Genomic DNA, 24,087 nt, shown 5'->3' on the forward strand with positions numbered 1-24,087 from the left:
CCTGCAGTTTCTGTGGATTATCTTGTCTCTAGGCCTAAACCCCCTCTTTTATTGATGGTGAAAGAATAACAAGTAATAAAACCAGAACCGGGGCAACTGACATACACCAACACCCTCTGCCCATTATTGGAGTGACAGTTTCCCCCTGGAGAAGGTGCCTGCACCACCCTACAAGCCTGCCTCCCATCTAACAGTTGGGTGCTATTAGTCACGGGCAAGAGCACCAGGTTTAGTTCAGCTAGCTTCTCCTTCCAGTTGCAAAACGCCTGAGTGAGCACAGAGCACTGTCTGTGGTCAAGAAAGCAGAGATCAATGTTGTGAGCTGCCCCAGAAGCTTACAGGGCTGTTGAGTAACAGCTCTCCTCCCTCACCTGCCACTGAACCTTTGTTTATTATGAGTTTATTTATTTCACTGTCACATGAAACATTAGCCTGCGACAGGGGAGGCAGATTTGCAGGCTGAGGGGTTCTGCTGAATCACTCCATGAGATTATAGCAGTGCTCAGCAATGCAGTCCTGGAGCGAGAAGTCGCCAACTTGTCTCGTCTTCCAGGGCAGGTCTACAGCCAGAGCCCAGCTCCCCACCAGCCTGCTCCAATACAGCTGTCCCGTCCTGTTCATTAGATGCTTCCAGTAAAGGAGGGGCCAAATGAAATGAGCTGGCATTTCACAGCTCTCTTAGAAAAATCAGTTCCCATCAACCCCAACAACAGAAGTGGAAGAGGGAAGTGACTGATCTTTGTTAGAAGAGTTGATGGGTTCAAGCCCCACTCACACCAGGATTAACTGCACTCCCTAGACTTTTTCTTCCTGCTTCTTCTGGTACCCTGACAGAATGCACCACACTGGAGATACTGAATATTTAAGCAGTGAAATGATAGAGAAGTGACTCTCTCCCTTCCCCATCAGAGACAAGGCTTTAAGGCAGACCAAACTCCCACCTGAGACAACAGCAGCTCAGCAAGCATAGGCTTCAACCCTCTATCTTCTACCTCCCATCCTTCTACTCTTTCCCTCAACACTTTTCTAACAAGGAGATCTTTACACCACCCTCTTATTCCTCTATTTAAAAGGGACAGCATAGCCCAGCACCCTCTGAAGCAACAAAATCCAGGCGTCTGACAGATTACAGACCTACTTCTAATCTTTCCCCCAAATTAGCATATCACCTGGAAAAATGAACTCTGCCACTTTCACCACTTCTCATCCAGCTGGATTAGATTTACAGGCCCAACTGCATTCAGAGAAAATGATCTCATTTTATGCATTACCCCCTGAAGCAGTCTTTCCCCATACTCTATGAGAAGCACATGAATTTGAGTCAGCTCTCTTCTCTTGAGGAACAGAGGATTTCAAGTCCTTCCCGCTCAAGGTTAAAAACAAGCCCTAAGAGAGTGTGGTGAATACAGAATAAGTTCCACATTGTGCATTTGCCAGGCCAACTGGTGCAGGGCAACCATCCCACATCCTGAATTTGGCAGGCTGACACTTGCAGATTTTCTATTTTAAATGCTCTTGTAATTTTCAGAATATATCTGATTAACAAGTGAAGGTTTTCTTTGGGATAGAAGGGGTTTGTTTCATTTACCATTGACATTTAAAACATACTTGAGGGTAAGGTAAAGTATAAGTCATCTTCGGAATTTCTATGTTTTTGAATAGAGAGAAGAAATTGAGTTACACACCATTCCATCAATTTAAAAAATGAAGTTATCAGCCACTAGTACAAATGGTTAAGAAAAACCCAGTGTTCAAACATGCAAACAGACAATAAATCAGTGTGCAAAACAACTGCTGGGTAACATATCTACCAATACACATGCAGCAAGCCAGAGAAGCCAATTTCTGCTCAGATGAGTATGGAAATTGCTAACAAAGGCAGCACATTCATGTTTGCCAAGAGGAGAACAACTTGCTGTCCTGAAAGCTTAAAATGACTTTAAGAAGCATTGGACAACAGTTGAGAGGCAGGACTCAAAGTATCCCTCTAAGAGAGAAGGATATACTACAGAGTCCAGCTGTGCCAGGTACAACAGCATGAACAGCTGATATTTCAATTTGCTAGCTGTTCATTGTTTTGGATTGAAGTACTTTCATAAAGCTACAATTTTAGTAAGATATGTTGACTCCAAATTTCCATTTCAAACAATGATTAAGTTTCTTAAGGAAATATTTTGTTTCAGCATTTTTCAAATTACCCTTCAAGTTTTCCCTCCCTTCTCTTTGGAACATTCTGTGAAAATATGAGAAAGGGATTTTTTTTTTTTAATTGACAAAAAAGGCTTTATTTAAAAAAACAAACCACCTAGGCCAGAGAATGGCCTTCCCCATCCCTGCACCAGGCTGCACGCCATGTGGTGCAACTGGAGCAGTTGGTGGCCAGCTGCCTGCTTCATCACAACCTTGGTAGCCACACTGCTGGAAGGGAGTCAAGAGAAGATACAGGCGTGCACATGGCAGGCCATATGGCTCGGGGTTATAGGTTAGGTGTGAGCAACAAGAAATTGCCAACCTAGCTAAGATTCTAAAGAGACCACATCTCATCTGATAATTGATACTGAACAACATTCCCGCTATTTCCTATACAAAAACCAAATCCACACATCTCTGATAAGCACAAATGCTGTACAACCAGAACAAAATGACTAGGACTTAAAATAATCCAGAAAGAGTAGATGTAATGATTACAGGCTGAAGAACCCACTTGCTTTTTGTCAACCTGTGTCAGATGCTTCACCAGTGTTAGGATTTGCTGTATTTCTGGGAGAAATTGGACAAGATGGCGCTCACTGTGGATTGAGAGGTCTCCCTGAAAATATTTCCTCCAAATTCTCTACCACAGCACACCAAAAGGCACACAGCAGTAATGTGATCTGCCTCCACTCCAGCCTCCCTGTTAGGTCTGAGAGAGCAGGTCCACACTCCTCACATCTCAGAATGGATTGGTTTAAAACTTAAAGGATGGCAGGACAGACAAGCTTCTTGTCTCATTATCTGACATTATCAGGCTTGCTTGCTCAGGAGACCTTTGCAGATATGCAACAGTAGAGAGGCAGCCTGATCAGCATTTCACTTTCAAAAGATGCAGCTAGGTCTATCAAACACACTAAAAATAGAACATGCTCAAAGCATTACTGTTCGGTTCCATTCAGGCAATTTGGCAAGATTTAGAAATCCATGCAGCAGTATCACAATCAAAAAGGACAAAGAAAAAAGCACTTACGCTGGAGCTCATATGTCTGACCACATCTCGAGGGACCACAGAACGATCTTCAAGCTTCAGCTAAGGGGGGAAAGAGAGAGAGACACTGAATTTAGTGACCCCAAATGATACTTAGTCAGAAATAACATGACAAAAACAAATGCACAGCATCCCAATCCCCCAGACTGAGAAGGTTTTCAGCAGAAGATGCTGAGCACTTCCATACACAGTTAACCCCCTCGGCACGTTCTCAAAATCCAGCTGACAGATCTGAAACACAGCAACTAGGCAATCTGTCCATGACTGTCCTAAGTCAGAAGACACATCAAAAAGGGTGCAGACATTCTGACTCATTCATCACTTCAAGTGTCCTTCTTTCTCTGTCTGCATCATGCATCATTTCCTACCCACATCTAGTGTATGTACTAGAGAAGACAGAATACACAGGAAGAAGCACAGCACACCACAGTTCTGTGTCTCATCCTGCATGCTTTTCACCCAATGATCTGTGGAAATCCTGTTTGGCCTGGAACATTTTAAGCAAGGTACTGTACAGCGAGAAGTCGTAGCTGGCAGGGAAACTGGTGTCAAATTCACTGCAGCAAACACTTGCCTTAGGAAAAAAAAGGAAAAGAAATGGCTGTCACTGCACTTAGTAGTCCTGAGGTCCATGCAGGTAACATAAAACATCAAGAAGAGCATGGATGAAGTCAAAGCACTGCTCATACTCCAGCTCCTTCTAAAGCACTTGCTGACTCGCTAGTGCTGGCAACAAAAGATGCATTACATATTCTACATTCTGGACCAGCATTACATAGTCTACATTAGTTCACACAGAGCTGTGGCCACCAGGAGTCATTACTGGTAAGGGAAGGTATCACTTATGAATCTCCAGCGATTACTGGTCAGTTAACCCAGTGATGTCCTCCCAAAAGCAGTCCATCAAGCTACTTTGGTGATCTCAAGACTACTGGCAGGCTGTTTCATTAAGTGTTATCAACAAGTTCAAAACTGCAGAACACAGTTGCCATCCAATACACTAATACTAAAATGCTACACAAGGGATAATGTCCTACGCATACTAACAGGGAAGCCACAAGACTGAGCTCCAATTTCAGGCTTGCTCAGCCTCACAGTAACTCAGTTAAGAATTCCTTCTGCTGAACAGGGAGAAGCCTCATCTGCATTTCAGTGGTCAGGAACATATTTGCATTGGTACATCATTCTGAGCCCTGCAAATACACTAATTACACACCACACATTTTGGGAAGCACCATGTGAACGCAGTATCAGGGACAGAACCTCTTTCACATCTCACTTTCAGAATCTGCCTCTCCACTACTGCTGCATTCCTTGCTTCTCCTTGTTGATCCCCAGCCTGAAATCCACTGTGCTTTGTCAGCATTTCATCCTAACCCACACCCTGGCTTACAGCCTGCTTTACTAAATTAGACATAAATCTATAATCCAAGGACAGGATCCGGAATCAAACTAAAGTACCTGAGTATTTATTGCCTTCTTGACTGAGTGTTTCAGTAAGAGAGGAAGAGAGGCAGCCAGCTAGGCTTTTAGACCCAACTTCTGGAGTCAGAACTCCACTGGAGTGGGAAACCTGAAGCCTCCCACAGCCCATTTCCAGACTGTGGAAGTGTTTTCATTGCCTCCCACATCCCACCAGGGTATATAGACACACATCAATTTTTATACAGCTTTCTAAAATTATTTGTTAAAATAAGTACTGTATAGATAGCCTCTTAACATCCAGAACCAGGCAGCAACATCCACATTCCAGTAAGCACTCACACGTGAGCAGCAGTTTGGGTATTTTAACTAGAGTTCTCTTGCTGCAGAGCTCCAACTGCATAATGATACTTTCATTTCAACATGCATTAAGGCAATTTAATCTGACACGTGGTGTTTAAATTAATGCATTATGTTTCAACGTAACATTGAGCCATACCACTCTGTTCTGTATTAAACTGTATCTGGAGAACCCATACTGACGAGATGATCCAATGCTACCTGGCACAGCAATATTTGTGTGTTAGTCAACTCTGGTAAATTGTAAAAGTTGTAAACGAGTAGCTTTCCCATTCTGTGATCCTTCCTGAAGGATGTGATCACACAAATTCTTCCCAAAGGCAGGCATAAAACTTTCTCTGCAGGGGGGAACTACATTTAACCTACTTTCAGATCTCTTGATTTTTAAAGGCAGCACAACTATTTTCAGCTTCATGTGCCAGACCCACCTGCCTCAGTTGCTAGGATAGCAAGCCAAGTAGTAGGCAGAACGCCAGCATCAACAATAAATACTTAGCAGGTCTGTCATCACACAAAAGACTGTCAAAACCCAGAAGAAACCCAACCAGGGGAAGCCAGAATGGCTGTTGATGAACACATGACAGTTCAGTCATTCCTCCTCTCATCTGTTATACCCAGAGCGATGTGATCATCAGCCGAAGGTCAACCCCCTCACTCAGCAGTGAGGGAACTCAATATTGGAGAAGCACTTTTAAAATAGGTACTTACAGCTCAGTTGCTATATTTACCTCTGTTATAAATGCAGAGGCAGAGCCGCAAATATCTTTTATAAATTTATTTGCAATAAGAACAAGTAAAAAAAGTTCGGCACACTGGGGGGGCAGGGGGGGGGCTTTCTGCTCCGCACCAACGAGCACCAGGTGGTGCTGCCTCACTCCCTTTTATAGTCCCATCTTCACATGCGCAGCAGGGTCCCTTAAACTTTCCCGGGCTTTCTGGTGTTGCTGGGGCTCCTGACAGGGGTTCTGCCAATCATTTTTCACCTGCGCAATCTGGTGTTGCTGGGGTCTTCTGACAGGGGTCCCGCCAGTAATTTTCCACTTGCATAACAGTCACTGAGGAAAAAAACCTCCAAACCCTTTTAACCATAAAACCATGATAGATCTCCTTTATGTACATGGCAAACACCAACAAAGTCACCGTATTTTTAACACGAATCACCACCATATTCTTCACACCTCTATGAAAGTCAGTATTAACATGACTAGTTTTATGTTCTAGCTATGCACCTTGATAATAGTCCCAAGAATGAGAAATACCAGTTCCGCAGGTGCTCTCAGCTAGTCCTGCAGTCCCATGTGCCAAGCTGGGCTCAAACACAAGGCATGTTTTATGTTGCCTTTTTAAAAAAATAAATTCACATTTATGTGCGTTAAATAAGGCAAACCAGCGACACTCATTGCACACATTTAACCCAGGCAAAAAGGGACATGCACCAGGAGTCAGGCACATTGGTTAGTGCACTAACTGCAAGAAGTGGCAGAATAGCTCTGGTGCCCATTTGTTTCCTCCACTATTCAGATGCTCTCTTGGTGCTCAGCGCTGAATCAATGCCTGAGCTCCACAGCAGACCTACTAGTCAAAAGGCACCAGCTGCAATCTGGAGAACAGCTGATACTTCACCAGGTCTGATGATGCTCTCATACCAAAGCAGGAGGGGTACAGAAATTTTCATTTTTGCATAGAGAACAAGCACCAACAGGAGCATGCTCCCCTTCTCAGCTGAGTCACCTCAAAATGAAATAAGGTGACCATCACAGCTCTTACCTGAAACTGGGCAGACTAGGAAAGAAGGACATACATTTCTGCCTAGCTGCTGAGCTACTCCTTAAGCCTTGGTAGTTTATTGCTTGAAACCATCTGTCTAATTTCTTATCACAAAGTTGTCATTTGAAGCAAAATCTTTGTGGTTTGTTTTTGTTTGTGTGGTTTTTTTGTTTGTTTGTTTAAATTAACTGCAGAGGTTGGGAGATATGTCTGTGACAGTAAACTGGATCCTCACTTTAGCAAACAATTCAGCAGCTAGCTGTAAGCAGCCTTGGGCAGGGGTGGGCTAAACTCACACTGTAACTCTCCAGGTTTAACCTCTCAACTCCATAAAGCAAATGGGAGACATGGGTCCAATTTTCCTCTCCAACAGCTACCTTCTGACAAGAGATCAAAATCAGAGCAATCTACTTTGATGATTTGAACTAGCCACCAGTGCCAAGTATTGTGGCAGGTAAATAAGCAGCAATCACTTCGGAAGTTTAGTGACAAATAATAGAGGAGTTAGAGATTGATATAGGGACAACTAGCCCTGGTTGGTGTGTATCCAAACAGAACCGGTACTGGAAGTACTCAGTAGAGGCATAAAACCCTGGTCACTATCTGCATATGTAAAAGCAGAGCTTAAATCCACTGATTAGCTGCTCAGGTTTGCTTGTAACATCATCAGTACCCAACATGGACAAAACCACCTCTAACACAGGCTAGAGCTACCAGTGTCATTCCCCCCACAATGTTTTATGCAGCAAAGGGGAAAGACAATACATACACCCTTACTGCCAGCACATCTCTTCCTTTCCTTTTCCCATACAGTCTCTTTTCTGCATGGGGCAGGAGTCTTGATATCTTACTTTAGGAGAAATAAAAGAAGGTAATTCTGCCTACAAATGGCAGCATTTGGTTTTGCTACTGCTGCATTTCACTCCGAGTGAACAGTGTTGTCACAGGAAATAATTATGAACAAACTGTCCCCGCCTCCAAACAACCCAAGAAGAAAAGTTTAAATGCAGAAGGGAACCACACCTTTAAAGGGTGAATGCATCTACATGCAGTCTCAAATACACCAGCATGCACCTTTTGCACAGGCTCCCTTACCAGCTTTCAGAGGAACCGACTACTCAATGGCTCTTGCAGGTTCAACCCATGCTTGGACACCAGGAAGGCCAGGAGACCTTGTCACTATGATTCATCATTACCTAAGGCTGAACTTCAGATCACAGTCCCTTAATCTTCAACACCGTGACACAGACTTGGGAGCACACCTTTCACCTGGACCAGCCATGGTTTTATAACTGCATTTCTGCTCAGCTACTGCGCAGTAGAGAGTGCACCCTGGCTATGGACGATGACACCTGATCCAGTATAAAGCTTGCCAATACCAACTTAAACCATTATCAGTCAGTGCTATCTCATAACTGCAATGTCTGACCAATAAAGAATAAAATTTGCTCGGGGTGCTAGCGTGATCCCACAGCCTCTACCTCCAACACAATCACTGTGGTGAGAACATCAGTTTCTATTCCAGACACATTCCAGATTTTACCCTCCAAAACAAGAGCTCTGGGAATAAGCACATAAGGATGGAGGAGAAAAAGCAGCACACACCCACCCTCCCTTGGTAACTGCTTATAAAAATGGGAATACAAGGCACCACAAAAAAAAAGGAGGAAAGCACAATGCTGGAGATGAAACTCTACATTTACCTGAACTGCTATATGATGGTTGAGATGTTGACATTCAACTAAGAGTCAGAAGTGATTATGGAAGTTGCTTCTACCATTTGAATTAAGCAAGGACTCTGCTAGCAGTGGTCACCACCACGAGGGCAGGGAAGCCAGGCTTTGACCTGCACAGACCTGCTACCGCTATTCATTCTGGGCTACTTCTCCATCTCACATGTCCCAGAACTTTTCTCATACATCTTGTGTAACTGATCTCATTTAAACCACTGTTCCCAGGCTCTCCTCCTACATTTGCAAACAAAGAAGAAAAAATTACTTGCAATTTTATAAAGCCTGTCTTGTAATAGGGATGGTGAGTTCTGTCAGGGGGACTAAGAAAGTGTGAGGGGAAAAATAATAAGTAATGCCTTTTGGATGTATTACCATTTTACGGTGTCCTTTTTTCAGTCAAGTCAAGGTATTATGCACAGAAAACATGTCACACTTGTCTCTTCTGTGCTAATGGACAAATGTCATGATGGAGGAGAGATGAACTAGATGTCTGATTTCTGTCCAAGTTTAACAGTTAGGATTTTAGTCTCACACATATCAAGGGTTTTTTAAACTGCGCTAGAGAGTGCTCCCAGCAAGTCAACTGGCTGAAGCTGTTCTGGAGCTAAAAATTAATCCCCTCCCTGGGACATCCCTTCAGGTCACCAGCTCCAACTGCCAGTGTCCTACAATCCTCACGTTAGTTTTTTTTTTGTTTTGAAGGGACAGCACCTACATGTTAGCTTAGAAGTTGTCATGGAAACTTGTATGCTCAGGTTAAGAGCAAACCATAGGGAAAGCAGTCTACTGCAGCAACAGGGAACAAGGCACTGCAGAGCTCTCCAAACCCCAGAATACACTCAGAGGATGCTCCATAATCAATTAAAGCTAAATTAAAGTGCCCAATTCTGTGAAAAGATATAATCTTGCTTTATTCAGCTGACAGACAGGCTTGTCAGGTCTTTCAAATGTCCTGGCCTCTCAGCACCTGAAGTCCACATGAAGCAGGTGATGGTGTAGTGTATTTCCATGCCACTTCTAACCCTGAAAGCTATTAGGTCCTCTTCTCTTACTGGAGGTTAAGGGGAAACTTCCTTCCTACACGAAGCAGCTCCTGGTACACCACCAGCTCTAGTCCTGGGCACTACTAGAAAACAAAATGATGCCAACTGATGCTATGGCCAGCTGTAACGTGGAGCAGCTTAGCAGCAGCCTTGGTGCAGGGGTGGTGTGGGATGGGTGCCCATGGAGGCAGGACAGGATGGAGCACAGCTAGCTTGGCAGCAGAAAGCCTAACTCAGCATCCCCCAATTTTTTATTTTTATTTTTTAATTCTAAGGTTTGATTACACACCCAAATTTACTTCAGCTAAAACAGTGTAGCAATCATCCCAACACAAGCTGTTTTTATATAAACCCAAATGAGGTGTCTAAAATAGCAAGTCAGCTGTCCAAATATAGCATGGAGACACAGAGTTAGATGACAAAGGTTCAGAAATTCAAAGACCCAGAAGATCTGAAGCCAAGATATTTTTAATATAATTTCAGTATCAACACATTACTAGTGGCATCACATACTACTCTCAGGAAAATATGTTCCACATTAAGTTCACTTCCCTTGTAAGACTTCTGTTATATTGATCATATCGCACTGCACATGAGCCATCTAAAATGCAGGAGGAGAGGGGATAAAGCAGCAAGAGCAGAGAATCCCTCAGAAGCTCAGATTTGGTTCATACTGCAACATTTGAAGTGGCACAGGTTGCTTCACTGCGAACAACTGGAGGTTTCCAACCACACTGGGTTTTATGGGGAGGAAAGATGGGAGAATGAGGCAGAAGAAAGACTACTAGAAACTTAAGACTCCTGAGAACAAAAATTCTACTACCCAGAAAAGCTCAACAATCAGCTAGACAATATAGAGGGTTTTAAAAACAACCCTTGAGAGATGCAGCTGCAAAACTACAAGAATAAATCTTCAGCACTAATTGGCACAGAAATTCTGCCTGTGACAGCTCCTGGCTACTCCTACATGGGAAGCACATGTAGTCTGTGGCTCTTCCAGACAAAAAGTTCAGTTATCTGTTGAGACAGGAGGTTGTGGAGACTCCCACATTACTTAAAGAACTATGTCCTTCTGGGACAAGGTCCAGGCTTCTGCCTGATCAAGTAGCAGATGTCAGAGTGGTATGTGGCTCCCCAAACCCTACTACAGAACAGGGTTGATCACTGCTCTCCCACATAACTAATGCCTTTAGACGCATTTAGATTTTTAGCCATTTTGCTTTTTAACATCATTTTGCATTTTCATAATATCATGGTATCACTTGTCATCTCAAAGCACTCAAAGAATTACAAAAGGATATTCAAAGTTACTTGGGAATTGCACCAGAATCTTAAGAAATAGTTTAATACAGGCCATGCTGAACAAACTCACAACAACCGTAAGTGATTCAGGCACATGTAGTTCCCATCTGGATTGGTCAAAGCAGGGGAAGGACAGTGAGCAGGATTTTTTTTCCCTGTATTTAGTGCAAAAGAGTCCAAAAGCCTGTTCACGAGGCTGTTCTGGGCAGCGCAAAACACCTTTCTGCAAAAGGTCAGGTTGACGATTAACTTCAGCTGCAGGAAGAACAGAACAGGCAGGGAAGTGCTAAAATACCCCCCAAAACTGAAATAAATGCTTTAAAGGATTTCGCAGAAGCTAAGATGAAATCAAGACAGCTTTGCATCGCATGCAGCACTACCTGCAGGCAGTCAACTCATAACGTATTACAATTCTTTTGTTTGTGCAACTAGCAGATCTGAATCTGCCAATCATCCAACACTCAGCACATTCACAACTAGCAGCACAAAAGATTCACCGCTAAGCCTAGCCCAAGTAGTGCCTGTTACCAGCAAACTACTGTGGATTTATTTGTACAGTGTGGATATAACACTTTTTCAGAAAACAAAGAAAACGCATGACCTAAAGTAAGATTTCCTAATTTAGCACATGAAGATCCCATCACTGGTAGGGATAAACACAGCAGCTTCCAGCCCCAGGCCATCACGCACTGCTCTAAAATAAACTTGCCTGTCACCGGTTGAATGTCTACAACAGCTTTAAAACCCGTGTACTAGGGGAACATGAATTTTTATCAAATTACACACCAATTGTTTAGTGGACTGCCAGAGACAGACAGAACCTGCGATCTTCTACAGTCATTTAGAAAACACCCAGCTGGTGACTGCATGGAAGGCAGCAGAGGAGGGAAGCCTTTGCAACACCCACAGGAGATCAGGCAATCTGAAAAATGAGAATCAAATCATTGGCTCCACATCACTGTTCCCTTTCAACACTGCTAGCAGTGCAGGAAGGCTTGTTACACAGGCAGCTTCAAAATCCAGCTGTGTCATTAGTTCTTATCTCCCAACAGAGCAAGCCTCCCCAGGGACCTGCAGCTCTTGTAAGATAAACCAACTGCTCTTTAATTTGTCTTTATGACATATTATGGAGACACAGAAACCTGAAGTTGTGCCACTCAGCCGAGTTCCTTGCAACTTTGGGCTGAAGCTCCCTGAGCTTCCACTATCTACACACCTACCTGCAATGGACTTGTAGCTACTTGTCCCTGTCTACATTTCTAATCACCCTACCTGTTGGGTTTTTCATTTCCCTCCCCATTATTTTTGGGTAGTGAAGTTCTTTGATGGCAGAGTATCTTTCCATCCTCTGTAGGTACAAAACTCCTCCTGCAGCACAGTTCTGGCCCTTCACTCACAGCCATATGCTGCAGCATCTTCCCCCTCTCCCAACAAATACCACCTTGGAGCCTTCTGGCAGAAAGACACTGAAAGGCTCTACTTCCCTTTTCCAAGAAGTGGAATTTGGATAAAAAGTCTGAACAAATCATCAGATACAACAAAATTTCAGTTTAATTATAATGTGGGTAAATGCTGTGCTTTGGAGCAGAGGAATCTGGCTTTAACATAAATCTTTTGCTTAGCAGAAGTAAATCTTTTACTTGGATTTCCCTTGTCCAAGACTGTCAAGCATTATTTATTATACTGGCAACAAATCACTTCTGTAGCTCTGCAAATTCACATGACATTTTGGAAAACACTGCAAGACAGATTCCCTGGCCTGGTGAACACACCAATCTAAAAACAAAGACAAAGTACAAGGCAATAATTCAAGGGAAGAAAGACAAGACAACAGGAAGGTTACTGGGTTATTATTTAAGGGAAAAGAAGGTTTGCGAGCATTTCCCAGCAGAGGCAGCAATGCGGTTGGGGAGGGTCGGGTCCTGGAATTACAACAAGAAAAGCTGCACAAACCCAACTTGCTCTCCCCTTCGCTTGGAAGGTGAATCCCACCTATAGCCAGCAACATCAACTTCCAGCTTTTCAGCATCCTCAGTTTCACATTTGTATCTCATGTGTGTAAAAGTTGAGCACCACCACTCATCACAAAAGGGATGAGGCAACAGGGAACCCACTCGCATGGGAGCCTGGGTTAGATGCCTCAAGAAGGGGTAAAGCAGCAAAGACAACCTGGTACCTAAAGCACCAGCTCTGGCTTGGAGGAACAGGACCTCAACAGCCTACTGAGCTTTCTAGACACGACAGGCAAGAACGATCTTCAGTGCAATTGGGAAAAGTTACCAAAAAGTCTGACTTTGCTCAACCTTGTCATCAAGTGCTGCCGAATTATATGTTCAAACAGGCTTACACCCCATAAACTCACATCAATCAAAAACCAGGTCTCTCCATCTGGGAATGCAAAGCGAACCCTGTGTGCCAAAAAGGTTTACAAAACCTTAGAGGAGACCTGAAAAGTAATTCAGACAGAATGAACATGATAATGATACTTAGCATAAAGTTACAGAGGGCTAAAGTTTAAAAATACATCACTGACTATAAAATATGGAAAGATCTTGTAAGAGAAGATTTACTGACTCGTAAGTCTAGCAGTAAGCCACTTAGTCCTATGGGGAATCTTTCAACATGTCCCCAGTTGCAGGATTTAATCTAAACATGGAACTTTTCTTCTGAGCAGCAGTTTATAGGAAAAGATATGATCCCCCTCCTAAGAGTTTATACTTCTTGCTTCAAGTACCCAGTCTTTTGAGTATAGCAGTTCTGGGAAAATCAGCTGCTTAAAAGAAAAGACAAGAGAGGCCTGAAGGATCTCCTCCAGGTGCAACGTCCCAGCAGCACAGATTATTACAGGACACCCCTCCTCCCATTTTCTTATAGTAAGATGGCTGATTAAAAGGAATACTGTCCTGCTACCTCTGCCTAAGAATTTGAGAAAAGCTTGATAAAGAGCAGTGCTCTAGCACCAGATGGCACTGTTACCTGAAAAAACCCACATGAGACTGCAGTTAAAGACACAGCGGAAGCTGGTTGGAAGCAGTAAGCAGGAAAGTAAGACAACATTTTGCCTCTACATCAGCCAACACTTCTCACAGACAGGCTGTCTCAACACTCCCTCAAGTAAAGCCTCATCTGAAACACAGGTCAGAGCTAGCAATCCCCACCAAGAAGAAAACAGCCGTGAGGAGCAGACACCCAAGCCCAGCTTGTCAAGAGATGCCCAGTTCAAACAGGATCTAAGGGGATGGCTGTGAAAACTTGGTGAATACCTAACCATCCAGGGTGAAGGCAATGGTTGTGCTGATCTTTTTGGCAGTATCTAGCAAGGTCTAAGTGAGATGCATTTAACTGCTAGAAGAGACTCCCCTAAGGAGAAGCTCACCCAGATGCTAACACCAACCAGGGTGACAGGGAGACAGTAGAAGCCCATTTCAGCCACTGGTCTCGATTCCCGGGATTCCCAACAGCCCCCTGTTTTAGCTTGCCAATCAAGCTGTGCTCCTCCTTGTGTGCAAAGAGTCTGTCCAGCAGCTCTTTCATCTACCTGAAGCTAAAAGATTCCTCAAATTGTTGCCTTGGGAGGGAGATGGCAGTTATGCAACAGGTTTTCTACCTTCTTGCTGGGCTGCGCTGGGGTTACCATCTGGACAGCATCAGCAGTGTAGGCATTAGTCACTCACCACTCAGTGGCATTTGGGGCACACTGCCAGGTCTGGAGGAAAGAGTGGGGCTGCTCAAACCTCCATCTGCCTTTCCAGAGGATAAAAAGGATGTTGCGAGGAAATCTGTGTGGCTGTTGCTGACCAATTCACTCCTGAGGCACAGTAAGTGACACCACACCTTTCTACGTCTTCGAGAGTAGTAATAAAGAGTGTATCCATGAAAAATAGTTCCTTTGCTCCGCGCCTGGAGCTCTTTTGCTGAGCCAAAACTCGACTCTGCTAGGTTGGTGGTAACTCTGTGGTAGGGAATGAAGCATCCCCTCTCCCCCTGCCATCAGTGTGCAGGAGAAACTGCTCATTAGCCCGCAGCAAAAATCCACCTTGCAAAAACTGCCAGGGAACAACAAGAGGGAGACATATCAACAGAAAATCACCGTGTCTGCTTTCCAGCTGGTTAGCTCATATGCTGCTGCTGTGAATACAAACCAGCCATTTAAATTAGCTTCTAATTGTTCACAATTATTCAGAGACAGCATAACCTGCAAGCAGCTTTAAGACGGCAGGCAAGTAGGAGAGAAAGAATGGTTTAAGATGTCTTAACAAGATTCATATATTCATACTTTGCAAGTCTCACGGCCTGCAATCTCCAGCAATGCTGCCTAACAGACCCCCCCCCCCCCCCCCGATACGTGCTTCGCATTGCAGAGGAAGATAACCCATAGGCGTTTCTACACTTCAGGTTTCTACTCTTTACTGCTTCAGTTTTTGGACTGGTTCAAAATTAAACCAATAATATTTTGGTCTACCCCAGTCGTTCACAGTCTCTGCACACACAGGCAGTTTGAGCAACACTATTTATAAAGCTGCTTAAAATTCTGGACACAGCCAGAGCTCTTTGATAGGATGTCAGCCATGCGACACCCGAACGTAGGAGGTTGACACAGGATGGTTAGTGTAATACAGCCCACTCTTCTTTCCCTTTCTTTCACCCACAGCCTCCACTACCACCCTCACCGGAGTCCCTTCCCCCCAACACAGACAGTAACATTTCACAATTGCTGCAATTTTCTCTCCTAGGAGAGAGGAAAGATATTAGCCTATTATCCTTAAATCCCTAGCGTGCCAGTTTTGGTTCACACATTAAGACACAATGCAAGTCCAGTCTGCAGGTCAAATGGCTTTAGGGGACTGAATCCAGACGTACCTTAACGATGAAATTCCCTCACATTCAGCCATGTTTGGACCCAGAGGTACAGCGCTGCCAAAGCCAAAATACTCATCTAGGTCTAGGAACTGTAGCAAATTTAATAAACTTAAGCCAGATTATTTTATCAAGTACAGAATCTCCTAGAGGAGATAAAATAACACCGAAAAGTGATGTATAAATAGCTGTAGCTGAAAGCACAGCAAATGCTGTGTCATGCTACACTCCCAAGTCACTCCTGGGCAGCAAGTGCATGGAGCTGACCGGTCTCTCTTGTAGCTTCTCTGAGTTTCATGCCTGCTCCGAAATGAGAGCATCCCCCTGGAGAAATATTCTGGGTTGATCTTGCATGCAGAACGCACTCCCCAAACATGCTGCAGTGCCTTACCGCTCTGCTACGTATGCTCTGCTTCTGTCTGAAGCCCAAGGAGAAGAGACAGAGCAGTGGATTCAATGGAGCAGATCAGGACCTGGGTAAATTTGCTAGCTTAGCTGGGAAATACAGGATGCTCAGGCTGGAGATGGGGGCAGTTTTCACAGCTAGTGATTAAGAGTGGGGGAACTCTGAGATTTAGCTCACAAAAAACCAGTATCACTGCCTCCTGGTCAGGACACATCCAGGGCAGAGGTCTAGAGTCATCCCTCCAGTCCCTCCTTGCACAGAGCAAAGGCAAGCACTGTTTTAAGAGGTACAATGCCTAATACTTAGCTGCAAGACATAGCAAGTGTTCTGCAAAGGCTTTCTGTTAAATAACATGCCTTCTGAAACAGCTGTATCCACAGTTAAGTCAGATACTGGTTTAAACAAAAAAATTAAAGCCTTTACAACCAGTTCAAGCAACCTCTGGAATGCTACAGAGAATCCACCCAAAATTCAGTGACAGTGTGGGTTCCCCGTGCATGCATTTGTTTCTGATAAACAGCAAAAGCCACTCCCCCAGCTCACACTGCAGAAGAGAGTGTGTGAATGCTACTGGGACAATGCAGCACAATTGCATCATTGCCCAAAAAACCTCAGCTGCATTTTCTATTCACTGAAAGAGTTTCAATTATCCCCCCCCATAAATGCTGTATTGGCCACTACAAAAAGAAGGAACAGCCCCTACTGAATCCATACACCAGGCTACAGAAGCTCAGTTATTTAACAACTGATTTTCTGCAACCCCTGCACTGTTACATGTCTTTTTATTCAAGGAGTGAATTCACTGCTTGCAGAATGGCTGGGGGAAGACTAAAACATCTCCCAGGCCACAGCAGGTTTAATTCACTGCCTTCTGCTGGTGCCTGCTATAATACAGGAGAAACCACTCTTCAATTCCCATCAATAACTCTAAGAAAATCTCACCAGGACTGGTGACAGCAACGATGCAATAGGGACAGAACTGTAAAAGCCCTTCGGAGTCTGACTGAACACTCCTGGAACAAAGCACTGTTTCACCCCTCTTGCACAGCCAAGTCTAGTGGACTGACTTTTTCTTCCTTACTATCTTAGCCAGAGCACAAAGCTTTCAAAATCACATTTAAAACCCATCAATGTGATCATACAACACTACTGAATCATTTTGCCTTCAGGTGTTTTCTAGGCTGCTTCTAAACCATTTATCATAAGGTCTCCAGATTTGTGTCAGCAACCTAAGACAACACAGCATTTGCCCAGCAAAACGTCTAACATCTGCATGGAAACACCACTCTCCTCTCCTCGTTACTCCACAGGTATCCATTCAGTTATTCAGCAGCACATTTGATGTGACAGTAATTCAAGATTATAGCTCAGGGAATCTTCTTTTCTCCCCCGTCCCTTCCTTGGCAACTGAGAAACCAAAAAGCACATATATAGGTGGCTCACAGAAGTCACTGAACCACAGTAAATGCTTATAGCAATGACATAGAAACCAGAGAAGCAATAAAGCCAGACGTTCCCTGGTTCTGTATGAAGTACACACAGTTCCCATTCTAAACCTGCTGAAGTTAGATTATTAAGTACCTCCCTGTACACAGGTTTTGGGGGAAAAATGCTTTATACCTGCATTAATCCTTGCCAGCTGGGTTTTCCTCTGGACATAGCGCACAGACAACAGCAAACTTGGAGGAATACATCTTCATGCTTCTCAACTCCACACATGCTCTACAGCACAACACAACCCAACAGCTGTACAGCAATCACAAATTACTGGGAAAAAATATTTCCCAAGATGCTCAAACCCAGTTTTCAGGAATGGCTTAGGCATTCAGGAGACTCAGCATCAGAAGAGTCCCCAGGGGAGTAACACACTTCTAGTACAACCAGGAAACCATGAAATCTTCCATTTTAAACAAGAGGAGTGTCTCAGAGACTTGGAAGTGCTCCTTCACTAAAAACATTTCTAAAAGGTCACCTCTTACAGGCAAGCAAGGGGAGACTGGCTGTTAACAGAACTCACCTCGGAGCTATCTTCCCATAAATGTCAACGAGTGAAGTATCAGAATTTTCATAACTGGGGTTTAAAAGTGTATTAAGGTATGTTTTGCTGCATCCCTCACCTCTGCTGATAGATCAGCAAGCTGCTCCTAGCAGGTTTTTTAAAAATCCTCCTCTGAATTTGTACCCCTTCAGCAGGAACATGGCTCTATTCTCTTCCTGGCCTAATATGACAGACATCAGATAGTAATATCACCTGTAAGATATTTCAATGCAGATCTGGTTAGAAAAGATGCTAAAATGGCACTGTGGGATATCACATTTGACTCAGCAGCTCTGTCAAATATTGCACACTTATAAAGTGCATTTGTTCCCCTCCTATCCTTCCTACCCCTCCTGCAGACCTGCTAGCTCAGCCTAAGGCCTGAGATGAGCTGAGGTCTTTCATCTTAAGCATCTTCACTGCCTCCATGGACTCTCTCAGGTGTAAGCTGACTGGATGTAAGTAGCTCTGCTGAGGATGCCCTTAGAGGAATAAGTGCTCACTCCAGACAGCATGAGCAAAAAGCAGTAAAAGCCTGTTTGCCTGAAGTCAGCAGTTCTGCCTCCAAACAGACACACAGCTAGTCAGTGAGAGGCTTTTCCTTTTTTTTTTTTTCATTCCTTTTAAAAGAAGCATTCGCCTTTCAGAGCAGAAAGGCACTAGATTCCTAGCACAGATGCGGTACTGAGTCTTGCATTGTACCTGTGCTGACAGCCTCTTGGGAATATCTTAACCAAGAAGAAAAAATACTAAGGACAAATGATGCAGCTAATCAATTACAAAGCCACTGATCCCTGTCCCTACAGTGGCATGACTACAAATGCATGATTTGTACATCTGGATGCCTTCACATCTACACGCCAAAGAATAAAAACAGTCTGGTGAACACCTAATCAATAGCCCCATCTGCAAAATACATTTTACCTTCTTATACCAAGTCAGTTACCCTTGACAGGGAGCTCCGTATTTCCTGGAACTGTAATTCACTTGATGCCTACTTTCTAAAATGACCTTTTTTGAGGATATATTGCTAGGCACATATACAGTAGGAAAGTGTGTATTTTGCTTTAACACCAGACTCTGTTATGTGCCATACACATAACATGTTCTTTGCTTTAATGACTTCAGTTATAATACAGGGATTTCAGTCCATCACAATCCCAGTGAAACACTGAGCCATAAACACAGTTAGAGGAGGTTTGCAAACACTACAGAAATACCCTCACAAGATGATTGAGAGCACTCTGCTCCCCTGACAGCTGGAGCAGTGCTCTGCCTCCTCCTCCGCACTTCCAGCAAAATGGAGGTTAACTGAACTCTGCCTCTAATGTTCACCGCCAAAATGCCATGGTGAGGACTGTCCTGCAAACCCTTGAAAGGGGGACAAAGCTGCAGGCCTGTGACTGCAGAAAGGAATGACTGGACAGCAGATTTCAGAGTCACTGAAAAGCCACATGGCATGAACCAAACAGCAGCAGCACGACGGTAAGCAGAACTGCTCTGAGGTGTCGAGTTCCAGCCATGTTCTGGGAAGGGTCCATGGGCTGAGAAGCCTTAGGCTGCATTAGATGGGCTGTCATTCCTAATTAAACATACAAACTAGGTTCTTCCTTAAAACTGCCCCTACTCATTAATTGCCACTGTATACTCCTCAGATTTGGCATGCTCCTGAATGGGATGTGTAACCTCCAGCAGCAACTCAAACTAAGTCAGACCAGCCACTACCTCGACACTCCTACACTTACAACAGTAATTTTTACTTGAAAACGGTTCCCCAGCTTTGCAGGCTATGCATACACAAAGGTACTGTGTCATCAGCCACTGAAACGCAGCTAGTGCTGCGGTTGAACATGGTAGCTATGAAAAATCAGGTGCACTGTTAAACAGTGGACAACAATAAACCAAGAACGTGGCACTTCTCCATTTGAAGGTGTACACTCTACATATACTCAAGTACTCAAGATACTGTCAAGATTTAAATGTTGAGTATACAGAAGCAGCAGCAAAAGGGATACTTTTGCTCTGAATATGAAATGACAAACTGCGTTCTTATTACAACTAAAAAAATCGAGAAAGCACCTGATGCAGCAAAATCCTGTAGTGAAAGATCCTCAACCATGAACATCTGCATAATATAACCACCAACCTTGGACTCACTGCTGACAGGCATTTGTGGCTGTCACATTTTTTTTTTTGGATACACCCCTTTTCAGGTGTGCATTAGGAGATCTCCTGCATGTTACAACACACACCTTTGCAACAGATTTATGCAGTGAACACAGAGCACCCCCTTCTCCCCACAGAGCCAGCTTTCATCCCACTTAATTCATCTGTCTGGATTCATTTCTCATTACCCTGGAGCTATGTGCCTGGCCAGACGACCATGTATGCAACATTACCTTTATCCTGCATGGTACTTAACGGTGCCTCACACCTCACTGCTTTCCTCCTTTACCCTCGCCTTGGGCACTAAAGGCTGACAATACCAATTTGGACAGAGAAAACATGGCAGACAGGAGGATGCACTGGTCAGGATGCCAGCCCTGAAGCCTTAAGAATCACATGTGCCATGGCATTTAGTAGGGCTGAAGCTGCTACTTAATTAGGTTTGCTTAATGAGTCATATTAAATAGCGTATATGTAAGAACAGGTTTTCTATTAGTGCCAGGACCTCACTGGATTATCTAGGTGAAATGCTGCCATTACAATGGAGTCTTCTTTCATTTTATATACTTAACCATGACCTACATTCCTTTGCTCGAAGGAGGCCCATCTCCAGAGGGAATGTGCCTCGTTAATCAGCTCCGGCATTTTTTCAGGGTTCAGCAGGGATGGATGGAGCAGCCTTGTGTCTCTTCAGATAACACACAGCTTACAGAAGCTCCACAAGAGAATGGTAGAAAAGCCATGAAGTTCAAGTAAGGGCAGGCAGTATCTGCAGCCCGATCTGACCAGCACCCTCTGCTCCAGAGACCACTGGGACCGATGAACACCAAAGCCTCCATATGCTCCCAGTGAGCCTGGCCAGCTGATTTACCTTGTGCAAGAGCTTGTCTCCTGGTGAAAATGCAGTCAAGATCAGGAGAAGTCTTTGGGGCAGTAAGCAACCTAAACTCTTATCTCTACAGGAAAGGAGCCTATGAGCCATTAGTAAAGAGAACACATAGACAAGCACAATCACCAGCTGCAGTAAAACACAAAAAGGGAGCAGCAACTCATGTGTAAGGATTATACCTTACCCTTGTTTCCCCAAAAGTTTTGGGAATTCCAAACTGCTTCCAAGACACAGCCTCTCTTCTCTACTAATGCAGAGCCAGCAAAAACCAATCTCCCACACCATCCTCCCCACCCACCCTAAGAAAACCCCCAAAACCATAAAGGCACCACAGAAGACTCAAAAGGAGGAGTTTCTTGCCCAGGGAGCCAGGCCCATCCCTGAGGGCTCTTCTGAGCTGCCCAGGGCCTTCCCAAGGCACACCAGGCAGGGACACAGCCTGCCTGGAGGGCATCAGGCTCCAGGGACAAGAGCTCATGTCATGGGCATCAGGGCTGCACCAGGAACTGAGAAGGGCTAGAAAAAGCAGTGATAGAATCACACACTGCACTACCACAGCCTTTGGAAAACACTAATTCCATCAACGCATCCTCCCCATCAGGACGTGTTTCAGATTGACATTTTTTCAATCCCATATCAATTTTAGATATTTAAAAAGCCAACAGTTTTTACATGCTAAACCCCATCATTTCTCTGCCCTCTCCATCACCACCAGCAATAAAGATCCCCGATACCTCCGAAAGCTGTTAGCTTTGTTGATGCATCATGCAGAACAGGATACGCCCAACGCTGCAAAGCTCAACAATACTGACAGCAGTAAAAATAACTCCTGCTTTGGTATACTAAGCAGTTAAGATCAGGAGGTGCACAGAGAATGTGCATACAATAAGCTGTCACAAAACAGCTAGGATTATGTTGCACAGAAACAGGTCTGAGATTTAAACAGATATGAGATCACCAGGGGCGTGGTAAGAAGCCACAGATGAAAAAAATCCCACGATTTTCCCTTTTGTTCATATCATCCCAAACAGAACAAACTAAAGAGAGATGAGGCTTAAAGTTCCCTCCAACTGGAAGGAAACAAGCACGCCCTCTCCTTTGTTATAGTATAAACTCCTTTTCTTCATACAGCTCTACCGAGACACAGGCCAGTGGATGTTAAAGGGCCTTGCCTGCACTTGCTGGCAGTCAGACCGCATCCAGATCCAGGCCACCTACCGCAGGACAGACCCGAGCCTCGCAGGACCCCACCACCACAGGCACCTCCTACCACGTCCTACTCCCTCGCTGCAGCACTGGCCCCTCTCAATTGCCTGGTGCCGTTCAGCATCGCATCTTCTCTCAAACTTCTCCATCCCGTGTGCCAGACTTGGGGAAATGAACCAAAGATCCCAAACGCAGCTGTGTGCAAGCATGCGCTCACACCGTACTCTACCAGAGCATGACAGCCTCGGCAAGGGATGAAGAGGTGAAGTCTGCTCATCTTCCTCCTGCTCCTCACACAGTCTTTTGCAAAATTGTCATTTCCCTTGCCATTTTTAAGTGTTTTGTTTTCAAATCTTAGCCAGAGAAGCATCACCTGGGAGTACAAAGCCGTTAACTAACTACTTCTGGCCTGGAGTCCAAGCAACTGGAGGAGGCAGGACAAGCAGATTTTCCAAAGGCTTCAACCCATGAGGGGCTGCCTGCCCACAGAGTTACTACTCTCTACACAACAAGAAATAACCAATCTCACTGAAAATCCATACAGAAGGGTTTATGGAGTCTGTTGAATGGCATCCTTAAGGGCCACTGAAAATACTGAGCATGTGGTAAACTGATCTAATCCCCTTAATTTTGCCAGTGTTCAGAGCTTAGAACAAGATAAGGTTACTTTTCACAATTACCTAAAAACATGAAGAGCCCACAGTGAAAACAGCTGTTTTAGAAGCAAAGTTTAACCCCAGATTTTTAGAGAAACTTAAGCCAACATTTATATTTAAGCTGGAACATAACAAGAAGGGTCTCCCCTTCTGTGTACCTGATCAGCAGTAACACAAACCACTTGTGGCCGAGTCCCATCAGAAATACAAGTCATGTCTGAAACCATCTCCTGCCTGCAAGGGTTGCACTGATGGATGATTTGTATTGAAGTACTGCAATAATTAGTAAATTATTAATTGAATAGCAGACAATCATACAGTTCTATCAGAAATCTGCATTTCCAACCCCCAAGACAAGAAGCAAATGCCACTTTTTAAGGAAACTCCAACTCTTACCACCCTGATTTCTGCACCCATCAGGATAGAGCCTCCAACTATATTCTTACCACACTTAAGTCTTCCACGGACAAGGCACACATGTTGTGTCAGCCCCAAACACAGAGTTCTTCCTAGCTTTCAGTCTGGTCAGCAACCTAGGCTGAGACGGTAACACAAAAATGGGAATTACTAAAAATCATTTTTAGGGTGGTGTGGTACATGCTTGCTCATCATGCTTGAGTCTTCTGCCACAGCCACATTCCAGAACCTTTTCAGGATTATATTGTCACCACAACTACATCACCTGCAGGCGTCAGCACTAAGCCTCCTTGACAGTCACAAGCAGGGCAATGCAGAGATAATTTCCACAGGCTTTGGGTGTCAGAGATTTTTACCAATACCTTACTAGCTCACTTAATAAAGCAATAATGGTGACTACAAAAAGGCACTCTCCAGACAGGTTCTCCATCAGGCCACCTGAAGCCTTTAAGCACCTCAGGGTTAAAGCATTTAAGTGTCACACACCTTTTGAGCAGCAACAGCCTGAAGATCAGAAGTTGGCTTAAGAGTCAAAGCCTATAATTCAGAAGTCCCAGATCTATTTCATCTAGCAAAGATGATTT

General features: G+C 44.2%; 1 protein-coding gene across 2 annotated transcripts in view; it reads right to left on the reverse strand.

The window, feature by feature from the left end:
• The window catches only part of UBE2O (ubiquitin conjugating enzyme E2 O), a 72,432-nt gene that overhangs the window by 28,045 nt on the left and 20,300 nt on the right, over window positions 1–24,087 (reverse strand). For both annotated transcript variants that reach the window (XM_074888756.1, XM_074888757.1), the window contains exon 2: window positions 3,224–3,283. In XM_074888756.1, the coding sequence (XP_074744857.1) occupies window positions 3,224–3,283 (60 nt within the window). The remainder of the gene's footprint in view (window positions 1–3,223; window positions 3,284–24,087) is intronic.

Source organism: Strix uralensis, chromosome 19 (assembly GCF_047716275.1).
Source record: "Strix uralensis isolate ZFMK-TIS-50842 chromosome 19, bStrUra1, whole genome shotgun sequence".
Classification (NCBI taxonomy): domain Eukaryota; kingdom Metazoa; phylum Chordata; class Aves; order Strigiformes; family Strigidae; genus Strix; species Strix uralensis.